The following is an 18477-nucleotide window of genomic DNA, read 5'->3' as shown; positions in this document are numbered from 1 at the left end:
CTTGACAAAAATAACAACTCAACCCAGCCAAGAATGCTTTCTCAACCTCATTTTCAGGGTTATAAATCTGAGGGTAAAGATTAGATGCAGAGCAAAATTAAGGCACCAGAGAAGTTGGCTTCAGGGTTTATTGACTATCCTGTAACCCTGGAATAGTATTTCTGTAAGGTGTGGTCCCTTCTCGCTAATAATCACACTGGTAATTAATAGCCATCTTTAACCTGATCACTAGCAGGAAGTTAAATAGACTGTGTTAATATAAAAAAAATTCTTCTGTAACCTCGTTTCATAGATGGTGTACACTGTTTCTTAAAAGGCTATGCGTGTAGAACTAAAGATCTGGAAGACACCTTGAAACTATTTTATTGTTGTTCAGTTTTCAGTTGTAGCCAACAATTTGTGATGACCCCAGTTGAGGTTTTCTTGGCAAAGATATTGGAAATGGTTTGCCATTTCTTTTTCCAACACATTTGACAGAGGAGGAAACTGAGGCAAACAGGGTTAAGTGACTCGCCAAGGGTCATGTAGATATTAATAGTTGGATATGAGGCCTTATTTGAACTTGGGAAGATGGATCTTCCTGCCTCCAGCCCTAGCATTTTATCTACTGTGTCACCTTGCTGCCCAAAATAAACTATATTGAATGAAAATCTTCACTTTTGAATACAAATTGAATTGTTCCTGGAAGAGAAAAGCTAATTTAATTGGATATAATGAATGTAAAAGACATTATACAGTGGAATGTATCACTATATGTGAAAACATCATCATCGGCCTGAGAGACGCACTGAGGTTGAAAGACAAATAGTCTTTTGGAGATTTTTTTTTTTTTTAAGTAAGCTTTTTATAGTAAAAATAAATTCTAATAAACTTGGGCTTTAGGTAATAGTTGAAATTAAAGTAAAGCATTGGGAACTAAAATTTACATTTGCTTCTCTCCACCTACGCAGTCTATCATTTAAAGTATTGATTTAAGTAGGGGGTCACATTATTCTCCCCAAATTCTAGTTTATACAAAATATGAGGATCATTTAGAATTGTGCTATAAAATAAATAAATATAAAATTCTCTTTACCTTCATTTGAATGGAAATTCATGTAAAAATGGTTCCACTGTATTCTTAATAATTTTTGCAATTGTTTTTTAGGCTCTATTTATACAATCTTCCCTTTCAAAGAAATCATTTTAGGAGTGTGAATTATGTTGATTAATAAAGAAGTATTTTTAATGTGTTTTATTGAACTTATTTATCTTTATATCACAGTCATATCTTCTCCCTTTTCCCTTCCCACTTGATCTCATGGCAAAAACAATTCAGCAAAAACATCTGCTATATGGACCATACCTGAAACTGTATATATTATTCTATATTAGTAGTTCCCTATCCCTTTAGGATAATGAACTTTCTTGTTATCACCAAGGCAAGGTATAGTATCTTCAACTAAAATCAAAAAGTTGACAAGTATCCTTTCTTTTAATAAATAAAATAAATCCTCCATTATCTTAAGAATTGTTTTATGCTTGCCATCTGGGGGAGGGGATGGAGGGAAGGAAGGGAAAAATTGGAACAGAAGTGAGTGCAAGGGATAATGTTGTAAAAAATTACCCTGGCATGGGTTCTGTCAATAAAAAGTTATTTAAAAAATTGTTTTAATCCTAAAATATATCATCTAATATGAAGAATATATATATAGAATGGCTCCAGTATTTTAACCAAAAATTTTTTTCTATTAACATTTTATTTTTTTATTATAGCTTTTTATTTATAGTCTATATGCATGAGTAATTTTTCAGCATTGACATTGCAAAACCTTTTGTTCCAATTTTTCCCCTCCTTTCCCCCTCCCCAGAGGGCAGGTTGCCCAATACATGTTAAATATTTAACCAAAAGTTCTTTTGCAGGCAAACCCTGTATAATCGATTTCTCCAAACACTCATTTCATAATATTTCAAGTATGTATAGATTTATGAGTGTGAGGATTCCCTTCATCATTAAAAACTATAATTATTTGCTGCCTTTAGTAAACCACTTTCATGAACTGTAACTGAGAATATTCATCATCTAGTGGCTGCCTTCCTGATAATGAGCCTTCCTGGACTTAAGTAGGCCAGATCTTGGACTCTAGAACACAGACCATTGCCAGACTGGCCCCTAAAACCGTAATTTTGCCAGGTCCTGCAGAGCCACTATTCATACCACACTGAACATCAAAGGACTTCAGTGGATATTAATGTTAATGATATTAAACTAATGTTCTGACCCATGTTCAGAGGCCTCAAGAGATCATCTTGTTTAAACCCCTCATTTTACAAATGAGGAAACTGAGATCCAGAGAGACTATCAAGGATTTCAGGCTCTTTTGTTGTACAGATAACTCATTTTAAAAAACAAAAAAAACAAAACCTTACAATATTTGTTTAAATCTTATTTTTATATATTCCATCATAATACCTTCCAGCTAATTGTTCATATAGAACAAATTCTGTTTAACTACTTCCTGTAACATTATTTCACCTAACTTTATGTTTTTATGGAATACCAATGAACAATGCTAGGTGAGATGTGTCTGGGTTAGAGAATTTAAAGATATTTGGAACTTAGTGACCAGAACCCAAAGTGAGGTAATCTTACCAAGAAATCTGGCTTATGCTTCTATAACAGCAAAAAGGGGCCTCTTATCATTCATGAATTTACACCTTCCTATTCCCCTTCTCCAGTGTGTAATGCTCTGTCATGGAGCTAAAATAGGATTCTTTCAAGGAGATATCCGCTTACTTATGGATGACCTCAAGATGCTTCAGCCCACCATCTTCCCTGTGGTTCCAAGACTGCTGAACCGGATGTTTGATAAAGTAAGTTTAAGTCTACTTAGGGCGATTGGAATGAGGAGACTCTAATTTCAGGGAGGAAAGAGTCTTCTGCATGGGATAATATTGAAATGCCCTGAAAATTAAATATGGAAAAGTAAGAAGCATTTATTAAGTGTTTACTTTGTGCCAGGCACTGTGCTAATCACTGAGAATACATAAATGAGTAAAAAAAGAAAGTTATTCCCTGCCCTCTAGGAACTTATATCCTAATGAGAAAGGGTACAAAAGGGAGCTTAAAAAAATAAAAGAGAAGAGAAGAGGAAACTTAATCAAGGATGTTCTGCTGAAGTATAAAAAGTCAGAAACACAGGCAGAAGTATGAAAAGTGGCCAGCCTGAGCTGCTCCCCAAAATGGAGACTCAAATATGAGGGAAACTCCCAATGGCTAACAAGGTGGAGGAGATGTTCTGGGGGCTGGGGAAATCCTTAGGAGTTCAGGGGTATTCCAGGCTGTGACAGCAGCTGAGGAGGCATACTAGCAAAGTCTGGAAAGTTAGAAGCAGAGGAAGGGAGAGAATGAAGATTGGAACATGACATGAACCATACCTACAATAGCTTTAATAGCTGGGAGGAGATTATCAGTTGTGTGTTCATTGTAAAAAATCAATTTCAAAAATTAAATGGTGTACAGATTTCATTGGACATGAGGGAGGGTTTCAAAGTACTCTGTGAAGCAATTTAGTTATCATTACTGGGCTTCTTAGATTTTTGGACAGGCCAACACAACGATGAAACGGTGGATCCTGGATTTTGCTTCCAAAAGGAAAGAGGCGGAACTTCGAAGTGGCATAATTAGAAACAACAGCCTGTGGGATAAAATTATTTTCCACAAGATTCAGGTAACAACTGGACATGTAACAATTTCTCTTCCTGTATGAACTATCCAGGGTCCATATTTCTAAACAGGTCTTTGAGGAAGAGGATAGAGAGAATGTGTGTGAGGGGGTGTTTATTTTACTGTTGGAATACATAAATTTTGAAATTTAGTCATTGCCACAGAGCTAGAAGGGACTTTAGAGGCTGTCTTATCCAAACTTCTCATTTTACTGAGGTCTGAGAAAAAGGAATCACTTGCCCAGAATTATAGGGGTACATAGCATCAGAGATGGACCTTATACCCAGTTGCTTTGCTTCTACTGCTCTTTCTATAGCAGTAATAGTCATAGTATTAGTAGTAATGTTAGTAATAGCAATAACAGCAGTAGTAATAGTGATAATACTAGAAGAAGTACAGCAGCAGCAATAATAGTCATAGTATTAGTAGTAGTGTTAGCAGTAATAGAAGCAATAGCAGTAGTAATAGTGATAATACTAGTAGTGTAGAAGCAGAAGCAGCAGTAGTGCTGTTTTCTTGGCAAAGCTACTGGAATAGTTGCATTTCTTTCTCCAACTCATTTTACAAATGAAAAAACTGAGGCAAACAATGATAAATGATTTCTTCAAGGTAACACAACTAGTAAGTGTTTGAGAAAAGATTTGAATTCAGGAAAATGAGTCTTTCTGACTCCAGGCCTCTGCATTCTGTCCACAGCACCACTTAGCTGTCTCACAGGTTTTATAGAGTGTCCCAAAACTCTTAAGACTTTTGGGGCATCCTATATTATATTCTTTTTACAAATAAAGTTAAGATTTCGTCAAATAAATAATTATTTAGTATCTGCCATATGCCTGATACTGTGCTAGGAACATGAAATACAGATACAAAACAAAAAGCAGTCTTTGAGATTCTGTCTCCAACGTGTAGAGTTAAAAATATCTAAACAGAAATCAGTGATACAGGAGTGAAGCTTGGGAGACAGATTATGGCTAGATATACAGAACTGCGAATCATCTGCATAGGAATCATTATTGAGCCTATGGGAGCTAATGAGATCCATTAGTATAGAAGTATAGAAAGAGCAAAAAAGAGGTCCCAAGATGGAGTCCATGGACCAGCCTTCCTGGTAGATAAGAAAGAGATAGTAATTCAGCAAAGAAGACTAAAAAATGATTAGTCAGACAAAGACAAGATCCAATTCAGTTCCAATTGATCAATGATGGACAGAATCAGCTACATCCAGAGAAAGAACACTGGGAAATGAGTGTGGACTGTTTGCATTTTTGTTTTTCTTCCCAGATTATTTTTACCTTCTGAATCTGATTTTTCTTGTGCAACAAGAGAACTGTTCGGTTCTGCATACATATATTGTATCTAAGATAGACTTTAACATGTTTAACATGTATAAGCCTGCTTGCCATCTGGGGGGGGGCGTGGAGGGAGGAAGGGAAAAGTTGGAACAGAAGTGAGCGCAAGGACAATGTTGAAAAATTACCCTGGCATGCTCTGTCAATAAAAAGCTATAATAATAATAAAAAAAAAAAAGATCTGTCAGAGAGAGAGGAAAGCTGGGAGACAACAGTGCTGTAAAAATTCAGGAGAGAAGGTGTATCTCCTTGTCACATACACAGAATTCACTAGTTAGGTGAAGTAGCAATATTTGAATCTTGACTCTGAGACCAACATTCATTCTCCTACATTGATGCATGACTCAGAAGCTCCTCTCTGTGACTTTCTAGGTTTTCTGACTTCTATCAAGTCACATTAGCTTAAGCACAAGTTAACATGGCCTGTTCAGGGAACAGAATTGGAGCTATGGATAGGATGGTGGTTCAGAAAAGGCTTCAGTACATTAGAAAAATTCCGGACAATGTTCAGCAGATAAGTTCCAAGTAGCATAAATTCTCAGATATTTTATTCGGCATCTTCCCCTCTCCCTTTAAGGCAAGTCTTGGAGGGAAAGTAAGGTTAATGGTCACTGGAGCAGCTCCTGTATCAGCAACAGTTCTGACTTTTCTGAGAGCAGCACTTGGATGTCAGGTAAGATATCAAATCTGTTTGGAGATTTATTGGAATGATTGATGATCTTGGGTGTGTGTGGGTGTGTGTGTATGAGTGATTCCTTGCCTGGGGAAAGAACAACATTTTATTTGACAGTTTTGTGGCTGAAAGGACAAAATGTGAGGAAGGGTTATACATATTGCCATTCCTTAAGATCCAGTCTTTTTTGCAGGATGATGTGAAATTGCACATACTGTTAATAAGTCTTGGTTAGAGGCATGTACTTTTTAGGGATAGTTGGACTGAGCATAGTCTTGAACCATGGAACAGAAAAGCCCTGTGTGCCCTTTCTAGCAGAAGCCTATCCCTGTGCTCTCCTCTTCTTGGTACACCATTTATGAATGGGACATTCACATCTGCCTTACTGGCCATTGAAAGTCTTTGTTGTTTGTTCAGTAACTGGGATTGTTGTACTTTGAAGTAAAGAAATTGTCCTTATCTTTCATAATAATTGATTATAATAATAGCAAGCAATATAATATATAATGATTAATAATAACAATAATAATAATAATAGCAACATAATATGTAATAAACAGTTTAGTACTTTACAAAGTACTTTTAATGCATCGCACAACATCCCTGTGAAAGAGGTGATGTTCTTATCCCCATTTTATAGATGAGAAAACTGAGGCATTAAAGAGTGACTTGCCCAATGTCTCATAGCACGTATAAGGTAGGATTTGAACTCAGGATTTCCTGATTCCAGGATTGCTTGCTACTTAGTGCTGTAAATGCCTGGCCCCTTTTTATAGGGGCTTCCATTCCATGCCTGGGATTAGAGAGTCTCCACAGCTGATCAGGAGAAAATTTCCTAGTGCTCATCTCAGAGATCCATAGGGAAAATCAAAAAGCACTAACAATATTTGTCAGAGACAGACCCAACTCTCATTTCTTTTCCAAGAAATCCTAAGTTTTCATGTAACCTAAACTTCTTAGAAATCATTTCTGGCTTTGTTGTCTAAATTTTCTCATTTCTTCCCTGAAGGGACTCCTTTTGTAGGACTTTCTGTCACAATATGTATAAGTCTTCCACTTACTGGACATGAACTCTGAAACTAATAGAATCATTTCTTGAAAGCTAGATAGAGTTAGAATTGATTGTATCAAAACTGAGATTTGACTCCATAAGCAGTCAGTGATCTTTACTCATAATTACAGTGATTGGTTACATATATATGTATATGTGTATATATATATATATATATATATATGGCTGTGTCTATATATATCTATATGTCTATGAAATAGATATAGATATATATCATAGATATCTTGTCATGGAATGTCAGTATCCTCTGGGATGATCCACAGGAATTCATCCACACAGAATAGATTTTCTCTCAGTGAGCAAACCACTTAGGATAAATAGTTCAAGGCACTTTCTAGGATAAGGCATAATAAGTGTTTTTGTAAAACTAGAATCATTTTCCTCTTAATATCCTCAGAATGTGGTCCCACTAGTGAGATAGCTGATCAAAGAATATTTTCATTTTCATTATTAGAACATATTGTTCTACAAATAGAGTTAGATGCTGTGCACATTTTCATCAGTGGTCATTTTAAAAAAGGTTTAAATATAGTAAACTGTCAGATTTATTTCAGTAATTATTATTTAAACAATGAAATATTTAAATGATATTTCATTATGACTGCTCCTTCATTTAAACCTTTTAACACTATTTCATTATTTATTTAGATGGCCATACAGAACAACTCTGACACAGCTGATCAGCTTATAAAAAGTTTATTACTATGATGTATTTTAGAACTCATATTACTATATAGACAAATATAGAATTCAGGATGTAATTTAATAACATAAATTATGTGTTCTTTTAAAAAATTCTCACATCTTTAATCCAATTTTATAAAAATTAACACAAGATCAAATTTTCCATTTAAAAAAGGGATTATTAGCCTAGGATCTATTAACTTTTAAAAAGTATTTTGATGACTGTTATACTTATAACTTTTCCACAAAATCCTGTTCATTTTATAAGATGAGATCTAAAGACTTTATCACAGTATCAAAGAAATCCATAACACAAATGTGATTTAAAATTCCCTGCTTTATAGCATTTTGTTGGTTTTTTTAAGTGTTTGCTTTTTATAGTATTTCAGCCAGTATTACCAGTACTTTATAACTGACATTTCTAAACTTTTTTTTTTACTCTTGATTTAACTCTGGTTATGGTTAAGCAAGACTGGCAGCCTTTAGAAACTCAGCAGTGTCTGGAAATTATTCTGTGATGATGTGATGCAGAGCTTCTTAACCTTTTCTGTGTCTTGGACTCCTGTGGCAGCTTAGAGCCTATGCAGAATAATGTTTTTAAAGGCCTAAAATAAAGTCCATAGAATCAGAAAAGAAAGCAATTATATTGAAATAGTTATCAAAATTTACATTTTTTCAAGTTCATGAACTCCAGTTGAAGAACTAATGAGTTGTTAGCAGGTTTGACTAGATGGGTAGATCAGAGAAATGTCAGAGACATATATACCCATAAATGAGGAAGGCAGAATCGAAGTCTTACTTAAGGGAATAGTAAAGGATGACTTTTGTCATCCTCATTATGTTGAATTAGTTAATCATGGCAGACCACAGAGATTAGAACTTGCTTTGAGGAAGCATCAAGATAACAGTCTAAAACAGTTGTTCTTGATATCATCAGAACAGTTTTCCTTGATGATTTCTTGAAATATGTTGTCTAGGCTCTTTTTTTCCCATTATGATAGTCCAATAATTCTTAGATTCTCTCTTTTGGGTCTATTTTCCAAGTCAGTTGTTTTTCCAATGAGGTATTTTACATTTTCTTCTATCTTTTCCATTTTTAAAATTTTGTTTGACTGACTCTTGATTTTTCATTGTCATTCACTTCTATTTGCCCAGTTCCAATTTTTAGTGAATTATTTTCTTCAGTTAGTTTTTTTGCTTCTTTTTGCATTTGGCCAATTATACTTTTAAAGGAGTTGTTTTGTTCAGTGGATTTTTTTTTCCCATTTTACCAGTTATACTTTTTAAGGAGTTTTTTTCTTTAGTACATATATTTTTCCCTTTTCATCAAATTAATTTTTAAGAAGTTGTTTTCTTAGCTGAAATTCTGCTTTAACTCTTTTAACAAAATTTCTTTGTTGCACTCACCCTAATTTCTGGGTCATGAAGACTTTTCCACTGGATCAGGATCTGAATCAGTTCCACGTTCAAGGCGCCAAAGTGTGGTGATCTTCTTCTTTTAAAATAAGTAGAAATAGTTCTCTCTGGGGGAGAGGTACAGGTTTCTCGGGGGAGGTTTTCTTGGAGCAGTCTTAGTATCAGTTCGGATCAATAATTACCCCAAATGCAGCCAGCTGGTAAAAATACAAACATTTATTTTCTCCTTCCAAAGTAGCCTGGTTAGTTGAGGCCTCTCTCTCTGCTTGGTTCCAAGAGCTCCCTCCGAATGTCTCCAAATCCAAAGCTTTTGTCCTTCAGCCTCTGCCTCTGCCTCTGCTTTCTTCAGCCTCCAGCCAGCACAAAGATGGAATGAATCTCTTGTCTCCTTCAGTTGGGGTTCGGCTAGCTTTCTGGCAAGTCTTTCAGACCAGCTTGGTCTCAGTGGGGAAGTGCAGGTCCAGCCACCACAGTGGTGTGAGATGAAGATGAATCTGGTTGTGCCTCTGAGAGAGCCTTCTCAGTCTTCAGTTCAGCTCCAACTCGTGGCTTCTTCTGACTTGACACTCTTCTCAGTTTCTGGGCTTTTTTCCTCAAGGTATTGGCTTTTCCCCCCCCAAAAAACTTTCATAACTCTCCCATTTCTTTTCCCCATTTTTCTTCTTTCTTTTAAGATCCTTTCTGAATTCTTCCAAGATAGTCTTTTGAACTAGAGATTAGTTCATATCCTCCTTTGAAGCTTCATCTGAAGGTATTTTGCTTTTGCTATCTTCTGGGTTTGTGTTCTGGTGGCTAGAAATACACCCTTGACACTGAAAATCAGATATTGAGGAAAATTTATTAGAGAAGAATCTTAAGGAATCGTTTTAATGTTTCTGGCCAGAAGCAGGCCCCACTCCTCTTCGGAAAGAGGGAGCAGTAAGCACAGAAGTGGGAGAATCTTTATACTTGTTAGTGTGGCATAGCCCCTTCCTGCAGAGAACTGTTTGGTCCATTTCTTCTGACTTATAATCTTTCTGAAACACCCACTACATGTTTCCCTCTCCCTCATCATACATCTTATGTTCAAAAATGGCAGGAAATACCTTCTATAGTGTGTATTGTTTAATATTCAATTAGCCTTTTAAGTAGGTACAATAGTGATTTGGTCAAGTCAGGTCATTGATCCCAATTAGTTTGGGCTGAATCAGCTACTATCTTATGTTTATGGTTTGCTCAAAACCACAAGATGCTTTCTGATTGGCTGAATCCTCTTGTGCTTTCCTAGCTCCCCAATTCTCTGTATGTTCAAGGTTTCTATTGATCACTTAATTGTTCTCTGGAATCTTAATTTTCTTTAATCTCTTAGCTCTGAAAACCTTTTGGTCAGTTGTACCCACAATCCCCACTCTACCTCAAAGCTTGCAATACTCGGTGGAAACCCAACTTCTCAGCATTTCAAACATGGTCTTCTGTTGTTTTCATAGTAGCTCTCTATGATCAGAGCTCTTTTTGGTTTTTTGTTCATTTTTAAAAGTTGAGGTTTGCAGTTAGGGCACAGGGGAGAGTGTAAGACAACAGGCCTTTTCACTGACTATATTAGGACAGGTGCTGCAGGCTTCTCCACTGTACTGAGTAGGCTGGCCAAATCCCTCCTATGCCTGGGTTTAGGGCTCACAATTTGCCTTTATTCCACTGGTGATCTTACAGTTGGTCTGCTGATCTAGCCTTCTGAACCAGGACAAAGTAACCAATGCTATTAGATTCTCTGAGTAGTGCCAAACTTCCTCATGGTGCACTAGTGTTGGGCTCATTCCTCTCTGCCCAACTGAGACTTTCCTGAAGTCCTTCCAAGGTACCTTAAGCTGAGAAATTATAACACTCCAAATGTTTGTGGGTTCTGTCACTCCAGAACCCATTCAGAAACTAGATTAAGCCTCTATATTAAGTATTGATTCTAAGAAAAGCTGGGGAGACTCAGGCAATATCCTATCATACTCTTCACCATCTTGGTTCTGCCCCTAAAGCCGTCATTCTTAAACGAGCCAGTCAGTTCATTCAATGGCTCTCTTGCTGCAAATCAAGACTTCCTGTCATACAGCTTGTTTTCTGTCATATGTGCAACATAGCCATAATAGCTACCTTCCTACAAATAGGAAGAGGGAAAACAAATCTACCTCATTGGCTAAATATAGATTGAGCCTTGCACATTTTTTTTAAAAGTCCATGAATCTCAAGAATCTGGGAAAGTGTTTACCTTGTACATATCTCCTCACACTGGTAAATCAAGGTAGCAACTGAATTCCGGCAAAAGCTCACAATTCATCCTCATTCATAGCCCTGGAACTAGCAAGTCTGTTTATATTTCTAATTGAGATGCCTGTGTGAAAAGACAGAAAAAACCCTTGTTGGAAGACCAAGGAGATTCAATGCAAAATGCAGATATGGGGGTAGTTAGTTGGTGCAGTGGATAGAGCACCAACCTTGAAGTCAGAAGGACCTGAGTTCAAATCTGGCCTCAGACACATAACACTTCCTATCTGTGTGACCCTGGGCAAGTCACTTAACCCCAAATCCTCAGGGGAAAAAAATGCAGATATGAGCATCTCTACTAGCTAAGGGTTAGTAAGGTCTTGGGTGGTTTGGCATATATATGGCACATTTATCCCTGCAATCTGTCATTTCATTGGTGTAAGGAATTCCCCAGTTGAGAACAGTCACCAAAATGTGGTGATTCTTGTTCTTCTCAAAATGCAGCCAGGTGATAAAAGTTCAGATCTTTTATTGTCTCTAATATAGCCCAGTTAGCTTAGAGGCCTATCTCTCTGCTTGGTTCCAAGAGCTCTTGCCACTTTGTCCTTTGCTTCTGCCTCTGCTTTCTTTAGTCTCCAGAGCCAGCACCAAGTTGAATCTGTCTTGCCTCGGAGAGAGGGCTTCTGGCGTAATTCTGCTGAAATCCCCCAAAGTGCTCTGTTTCTGCACCAGAGTGCTCCTCTCCAATCCAGCTGAACTCTCTTCTGCCACCAGCCAGCTAAGTGGAAAATATTCTCTCTTGCCTCGGAGAGAGGGCTTCTGGTGTAATTCCGCTGAAATCTCCCAAAGTACAGAGAAACAGCAGCTATGCAATTTTCTTAGAGAACTCTCTGGGACAGAAACATGACTTAAAACTTGCTCGCATACACCCCCCACACACACATACATACAGTGTACATGAACATGTACACAGCACACACTAATGGGAGCACATTGTTTACCTATATATACTGCACATATGTATGCATGTGCGTGTGTGTGTGTGTGTGTGTATGCTTTCTTTCTTCACAGTGGTCAAGTGAAAATTCAACTCACATAAATGGCTGGTTGGATCAAATTAAGACACATCCGGTTGGTTGAATGTGGCCACTTTCAATAATGATATAAAACTTCTACCACTAACAAATAACTTAAAATGTTTTTGATATTGCAGTTCTATGAAGGCTATGGACAAACAGAATGCACAGCTGGATGTTCCTTGACAGTGCCAGGAGACTGGACTGCTGGTATGGTTGTACTTCTCATGATCTACATGATGTTAATGTAGCTAATTGAAGACTTAACTAGAGTCCCCCTGACTTCTATGCATATTGAGTGTGTGAACTAGATGGTTTGTAACCAAACTGAACTGTGAAGTGGCTGCTGTATGATCTGAAGTAATCTCTTAGAAAGGGATGGATCTCTTCCCGCTTTGTCTTTCCATCACTTTGGATCTCACTGATTTATTCAATCATGGGAGATTAAAGGAGCTTTGAGGGGTAGATAGATAGGGCATTTCCCTGAGGGAAAATCTAGTCTGCCAGATGACAACTCCTCTTAGACTTAGTAGATTAGAAGTCCTTCTGAGTTGCCTAAAGCTGAAGTTGAATGATTTTTTTCTGAATAGCACAAATAATCAAGTGTCCAGTATAAGACATGAAATTTTGGCTTCCTGACTCTTGAATTCAACACTTCACTACAGCAGACCACTTTTCTTATATGCAGATACATGTATTTACATACATACATACATACATACATACATACATACATACATTATATATATATATATATATATATATATATATATAGTTATCTCTATTTGTACAAATACATGTCTCATTTACAAATACAGTTATTATACAGCATAGAGTATATGTGTATATGTACATGTGATGTTTTTGTATACACACATGCACACACACATATACTAATATAGGAAATGTGGAAAAAATATGCTGAATGTTGTTGAATATAAAATAGTGATCATCTTATTGACCTTCAAAGATTAGTTTTTTTAAAACAAAATGAATGATCTAAAAAGTACTCTAAAGTTATAAAACACAAATTTAGGATTTTTTTAATGAAGTTTCGAGTTTGGGTTTGTTTTTTTTTCGTTTTTTTAGTCAAGTTATTGGCCCTCAGCAAAGCATTCTCAATATCCAGCCCAGGAAGTTTCATAAAGGGACTTCCAGCTCCTCTAGTTCTAGACCTTTTTAGTGTAAGGGGAAAGGTAGTAAACATATATTTTTGAACTGGAAGAACAGTTTTTAGCTTAGAGAGGATATGGATTCTAACCTCCACATTTTACAAATGAGGAACTGAGGTCAGAAGTGACATGTCTAAGGTCACAAAGCTACTACATATCTGGTCTTCCTGACTTGGAGGTCAGCATAGTTTTCATTACATTACAACTGAATACATGCATACATAGCATTTTCACGTATATGGCACTCATACATTTGCCTATGAATGTGTATATGTGTGAGTATATACATACATTTTATTTATATAATTATTACATACATTGTCTGGGTGTATGTAATCTTCTAGATTATAAGCTTTAAACTTCTAGATTATAAGGGATTTTTGTCTTAATTTTTTCTCTCCCTTAGTGCTTCGCACTTTTTTTTCAGCTCAGACTTTTGATCTAATTGTATAAGAGAACTAACTCTCTGATGTGGAAATTCCTTTTACTTCCTGATCAGCAACTAATGCATAACTTACAGCCTTACAGAATTAGCTGGAAAAACATATTCAGTGACATGCCTATGGTCATATACAGCATTTGACAGCATTTGAAAAACAGAGTTTCTGACCCTATGGTCCATAAATTAATTATTTAATTACTAATTAATAAGTATATATAAACATATATAACTATTTCAGTATAATTAATCTCCTTTGTAACTTTGTATATTTTACTTTATGCACCTAAAAGCATTACTCTAAGGGATTCATAGTTTTCACCAGATTGCTAAAACGATTAATGACCCCCCAAAAAATATGAAGACCCTCTAATATAATGCCATATTCCCTCTTAGCTTTACTAACTACTATAGTGGACCCTAAATAAATGTGTTGGACAGCTAGGTGGTGAAGTAGATAAAGTGCTGGATTAGGAGTCAGAAAGACTCATTTTCCTGAGTTCAAATATGACCCAGACATTTACTATTGTGTGACCCTGGGCAAATTGCTTAACCCTTTTGCCTCAATTCCTCATTTGGCAAATGAGCTGGAGAAGGAAATGGCAGTCCAGTGCCTTTGCCAAGCAAACTCCAAATAGGGCCACAAAGAATTGGTCTCAATTGAAATGACAGAACAACTACAATAAATGTGTGAGATGAATATTTTTGAATACAACTGCTTGAGACTGGTGCCAAAGGAATGGTGACCAATCCCAGATAAGTGATCATTATATTTCATTTGATGCCTAGGTCACGTTGGTGCTCCAATGCCTTGCTGTCTTATAAAGCTTGTCGATGTAGAAGAAATGAATTACTTGGCTGCCAAGGGAGAAGGTGAGGTGAGTAAATTTGTATTGATTATTGAAGTTTCACTTCCTGTGTGTGTGTGTGTGTGTGTGTGTGTGTGTGTGTGTGTGTGTTACCCCTGACTTTCAAGAGAAGAAAGCTATATTGGAACTTCTAGGTTTAATGTGAAATACATAATACTGTTTAAGATGCTTTTGTTTTTGGAGGGAAAAGGGAGATAAAGGATAAAAGCTATGTGGGAATGATTCTATCTTTCCCCTTAAGGTAGCAAAAAAAGAGATGGACTCAAGGGCTTATAGAGCCTGGAGGCCTCCAGTGGCTGTCTACCCTTGGAGCTTAGATCCTAATTGCCCTAGGTACCAATTAATGAATTTCTTACAGATTAAATAATGAGATCCTAAAGACCTAAAAATACTTACCTGGCAATCTGGGGTTAGGAGTAGCTACAAGGACTAACTACTCTTAGCCATAAGCATTGTGACTAGGCCCATCTATCACAAGTTTAAGCCAGGACTTGAATCAAGAAAAATGGGATGTTGGAAGTGGACCCCAAGATCCCAGATTGGTCCTTTCTCCTTATAAATATTTCTCTGGTTTTGGATTACAGAACAGAATAAGAATCTCTAACTACTGGGAGAAAAAAAAAACATACAGCTTTTTTCCCCTTGTCAGAAAAGTCTTATTAAATCTCTTTAGTTGAACTCTGTCTCTGCTTCATTTTATGACTTTAATGATATGAAAACCCCCTTTTTCTCAGATATGTGTGAAAGGGTCAAATGTATTTAAGGGCTACTTGAAGGACCCAGCAAAAACAGCTGAAGCTCTGGATAAAGATGGCTGGCTACACACAGGAGATATTGGGAAATGGTTACCAGTAAGTAAATGTCTCCTCTTTTCTCTAATATTTTACTCTAAAACAAAGTTGTTGGATGGGGCAGACTTTGTTGGGTAATCATTCAACTCACATTTCTCACCTATTTCTGAACAACAAAGAAAAATAGAAGGAGCCAATATATCTGATAATGTATGCAACATTCCACCCCTTTAGTCTCTCCTTATGGTTCATTTTCTCCAGGACCACGATTAATTATTATAATTACTTTACTTCCTTTTAAGTTCTTTTTACTTATGTTTTGTAATCATTTTCTGGTTCTCATTTTTCTCAGCAACAATTCATATACATCTCCTTGTGTTTCTCTGAATTCTTCATAGTCATCATTTTTTACAGTAGAAAAATATTCCATTACATTCACATATACTCAGTATGTTCAGCTATTTCCTAATGGATGGGCATTCAGTCTTCCCCCAAGTATTTGCTAGCACAGAAAGTGCTGATATGAATTTTGATATGTCTTGAATCTTTCATTTTTTCTTGACCTCCTTAGGGTACATGCCTAGTAATAAAAATAATGAGGATGATGATAACTAATACTTATATGTGCCAGGCATTTTTCCAAATATTATCTCATTTGATCTTCATAACAACTCTGAGAGGCAGGTACTATTTTTATCCCTATTTTTTAGATGAGAAAACTGAGACAAACAATACTGTGGCTTAAAATGTATTAAAGCTTGAATGAATTTTTTCTTCCAAAATTCCAAATTATGGTCTGGAATGAAACAATCCACAATTCCTTCTATAGTTCATCGATATATATATGTTTTCCCACAGTCCACCCAACTGTAATTATTTCTGCTTTTTGATGTCTTTGTTGATTTGCTAATTAAATTTGAGATAAAACTAAAAAGTTCATTGAGTTTGCATTCTTTTTTTTATTAGTGATTTGGGATACATTTTTTGATGCTTGTTAGTTTGCAGTTCTTTTGAAAACTATTCATCTCCTTTGACCATTTTATCTGTTGTGGAATAACTCATGGTTCTATGTGTGTATGTAATCTTAATATTTCTTTGGGGAAAGAGTTTGGCAAATAATTTCATAGGTATTGGGAACTCTCAGTCAATAAACTCAACTTCTCCTCTTCCATCAATACATATCACTAAGTCTGGGGCTACTGAGATTTATTCCATCCAACAGTATTAAAAGTAGGGCATGAACCTAACTCTTTCTGACTCTGAGGATCTCTCTTTTACTATGCCATAGTTTGTCACATCTTTGTATCAATGGAGGTGAAATGTATTTTTATGGAATGGTTGTTGTCCAGCTCTAACTACGATCCTATTCTTTCTGATTGACACCTGGGATTGTGATAAGGTGAAGGTGATGAGGTTGTTCATCAAATGATGAGGTTGGGGTAGTAATTCCTTGATTAAAAAATGGGGCACAAGGCGCATGTGAAGAATTCACAATAGTGTTCTCTTTGCTAAAAGGTATCTTTATTTACGAGAAGAGGTTACAGATAAAATGAAGAGATAAAATAGATAACAGGAATGGTAATATGAAATTGTATTAGAAGAGCATTAGAAAGATTATAGTTAGCAAGAAAAGGGGTTTCACAATTAACAGTGGAAAAGACAAGTTCCCCAGTGGAACTCACAATTAACCAGGAGAAAAGAAATATGCCATGAGATGGGAGTATGCTATTAACTGACAGAGGAGTTTAGCACCCTAGAACAGTAAGTTATAACAAGAAAAAAGATACCACAAAACAAAACTCTGTGCAGGCTAACCCCAAAAGAGATTGAGAAAGATGGCATAGGCCATGGAGAGATTTACTGGAAATTTAACTGGGGTTAGGGGTGAGAATTGACTTTATAATTTGGTTTTCTGATTAGATAAAGAAGGGTGAGACTGGGAGGCTGAGCTGATCCCCATCAGTGACTTCCCTGCTAGCCTCAGAGAGTATTATGCTCTTATCAGTACTTCAGGTTTTCTCTGCCAACCTCACCTAGTTACCCAGGACCTCATCAAAGGGAGAAAGGAGTAGATATATTTTCTTATAATGGCTGGTGTTATGGGTAGAAAGAAATAGGAAGTTACTTATCCCTCTAAAGGTAGTGAAAGTGCTTCACAAAGCTCGCTTTCCTGATTTATCTAAAAGTATTAGCAATAAACTACATTCTAGAAGACTAATGATGATGAAGCTACCCATTTTTTGACAGAGAAGTGATGGGACTTAAGATGTGGAATGATCAATATGTTTTTGGACATGGTCAACGTGGTAATGTTTTACCATTCAAATTTGTTACAAGATTTTTTGTTTTGTTTTGTTTTTTAGCAATTTTTAATTAATTTCTAGTAATTTTTTCTATAGCAGCTGGGAAAGGAAGAAGTAGAGATAACATAGAAAAAGGAAATGAAAGAAAAAACGATCATTGAAGCAGCTTTTTAAAAATTTTAGAGAGAAAAAAACAAATAATGACCAGAAAGAAGTACAAAGAGGATAGTTTTGAAAGTGATAGGCTTTCAAATTGAATTTATTTTATACTTAGAGAATAATAATGACTTTCTGAAATTTTTATTGAAAGGAATTTGCAGAATATTCTGATGCAGGTATAAAATGGATTAAATTGTGGGTTTTAGCCCTGGCTGTCCCCCCCAATTATAACTGTGTAAACACAGACAAGTTAATATCCCTAGATCTCATTTTCTTCATCTGTACAGTGAAGTAGAGGAAGTAGGGTTAGATTGATGGGAAACACCTAGACTTCAGTGTCAAAACATTTGGCTCATAGGCCTCATACAGTCCAGAGCACTTCTGAATGTAGCCTGAACTGGATTAAAATGTAATTGTGAAATATTTAACAAAATAAAAATGTAATAAAATATAGATATTATTAGTTTATGGTTTTCTTAGTCAATGTGTGGCCCACAGGAATCCTTACATATAGATTAATGGTTTCTGTTTGAGTT

At 36.1% G+C, this 18477-nt stretch overlaps 1 protein-coding gene and 1 long non-coding RNA gene across 3 annotated transcripts in view; both read left to right on the top strand.

The window, feature by feature from the left end:
* The window catches only part of LOC127541132 (uncharacterized), a 217064-nt gene that overhangs the window by 179485 nt on the left and 19102 nt on the right, over nucleotides 1–18477 (top strand). The gene's annotated exons all lie outside the window — the stretch shown is intronic.
* Nucleotides 1–18477, top strand: part of ACSL1 (acyl-CoA synthetase long chain family member 1) — a 93256-nt gene that overhangs the window by 69970 nt on the left and 4809 nt on the right. For both annotated transcript variants that reach the window (XM_051966241.1, XM_051966240.1), the window contains exons 12-17: nucleotides 2719–2853; nucleotides 3576–3710; nucleotides 5633–5728; nucleotides 12346–12418; nucleotides 14609–14697; nucleotides 15423–15539. In XM_051966241.1, coding sequence (XP_051822201.1) covers nucleotides 2719–2853; nucleotides 3576–3710; nucleotides 5633–5728; nucleotides 12346–12418; nucleotides 14609–14697; nucleotides 15423–15539 — 645 coding nt within the window. The remainder of the gene's footprint in view (nucleotides 1–2718; nucleotides 2854–3575; nucleotides 3711–5632; nucleotides 5729–12345; nucleotides 12419–14608; nucleotides 14698–15422; nucleotides 15540–18477) is intronic.

Source organism: Antechinus flavipes, chromosome 6 (genome assembly GCF_016432865.1).
Source record: "Antechinus flavipes isolate AdamAnt ecotype Samford, QLD, Australia chromosome 6, AdamAnt_v2, whole genome shotgun sequence".
Lineage (NCBI taxonomy): Eukaryota > Metazoa > Chordata > Mammalia > Dasyuromorphia > Dasyuridae > Antechinus > Antechinus flavipes.
This window is presented reverse-complemented; position numbering and strand designations above follow the sequence as displayed.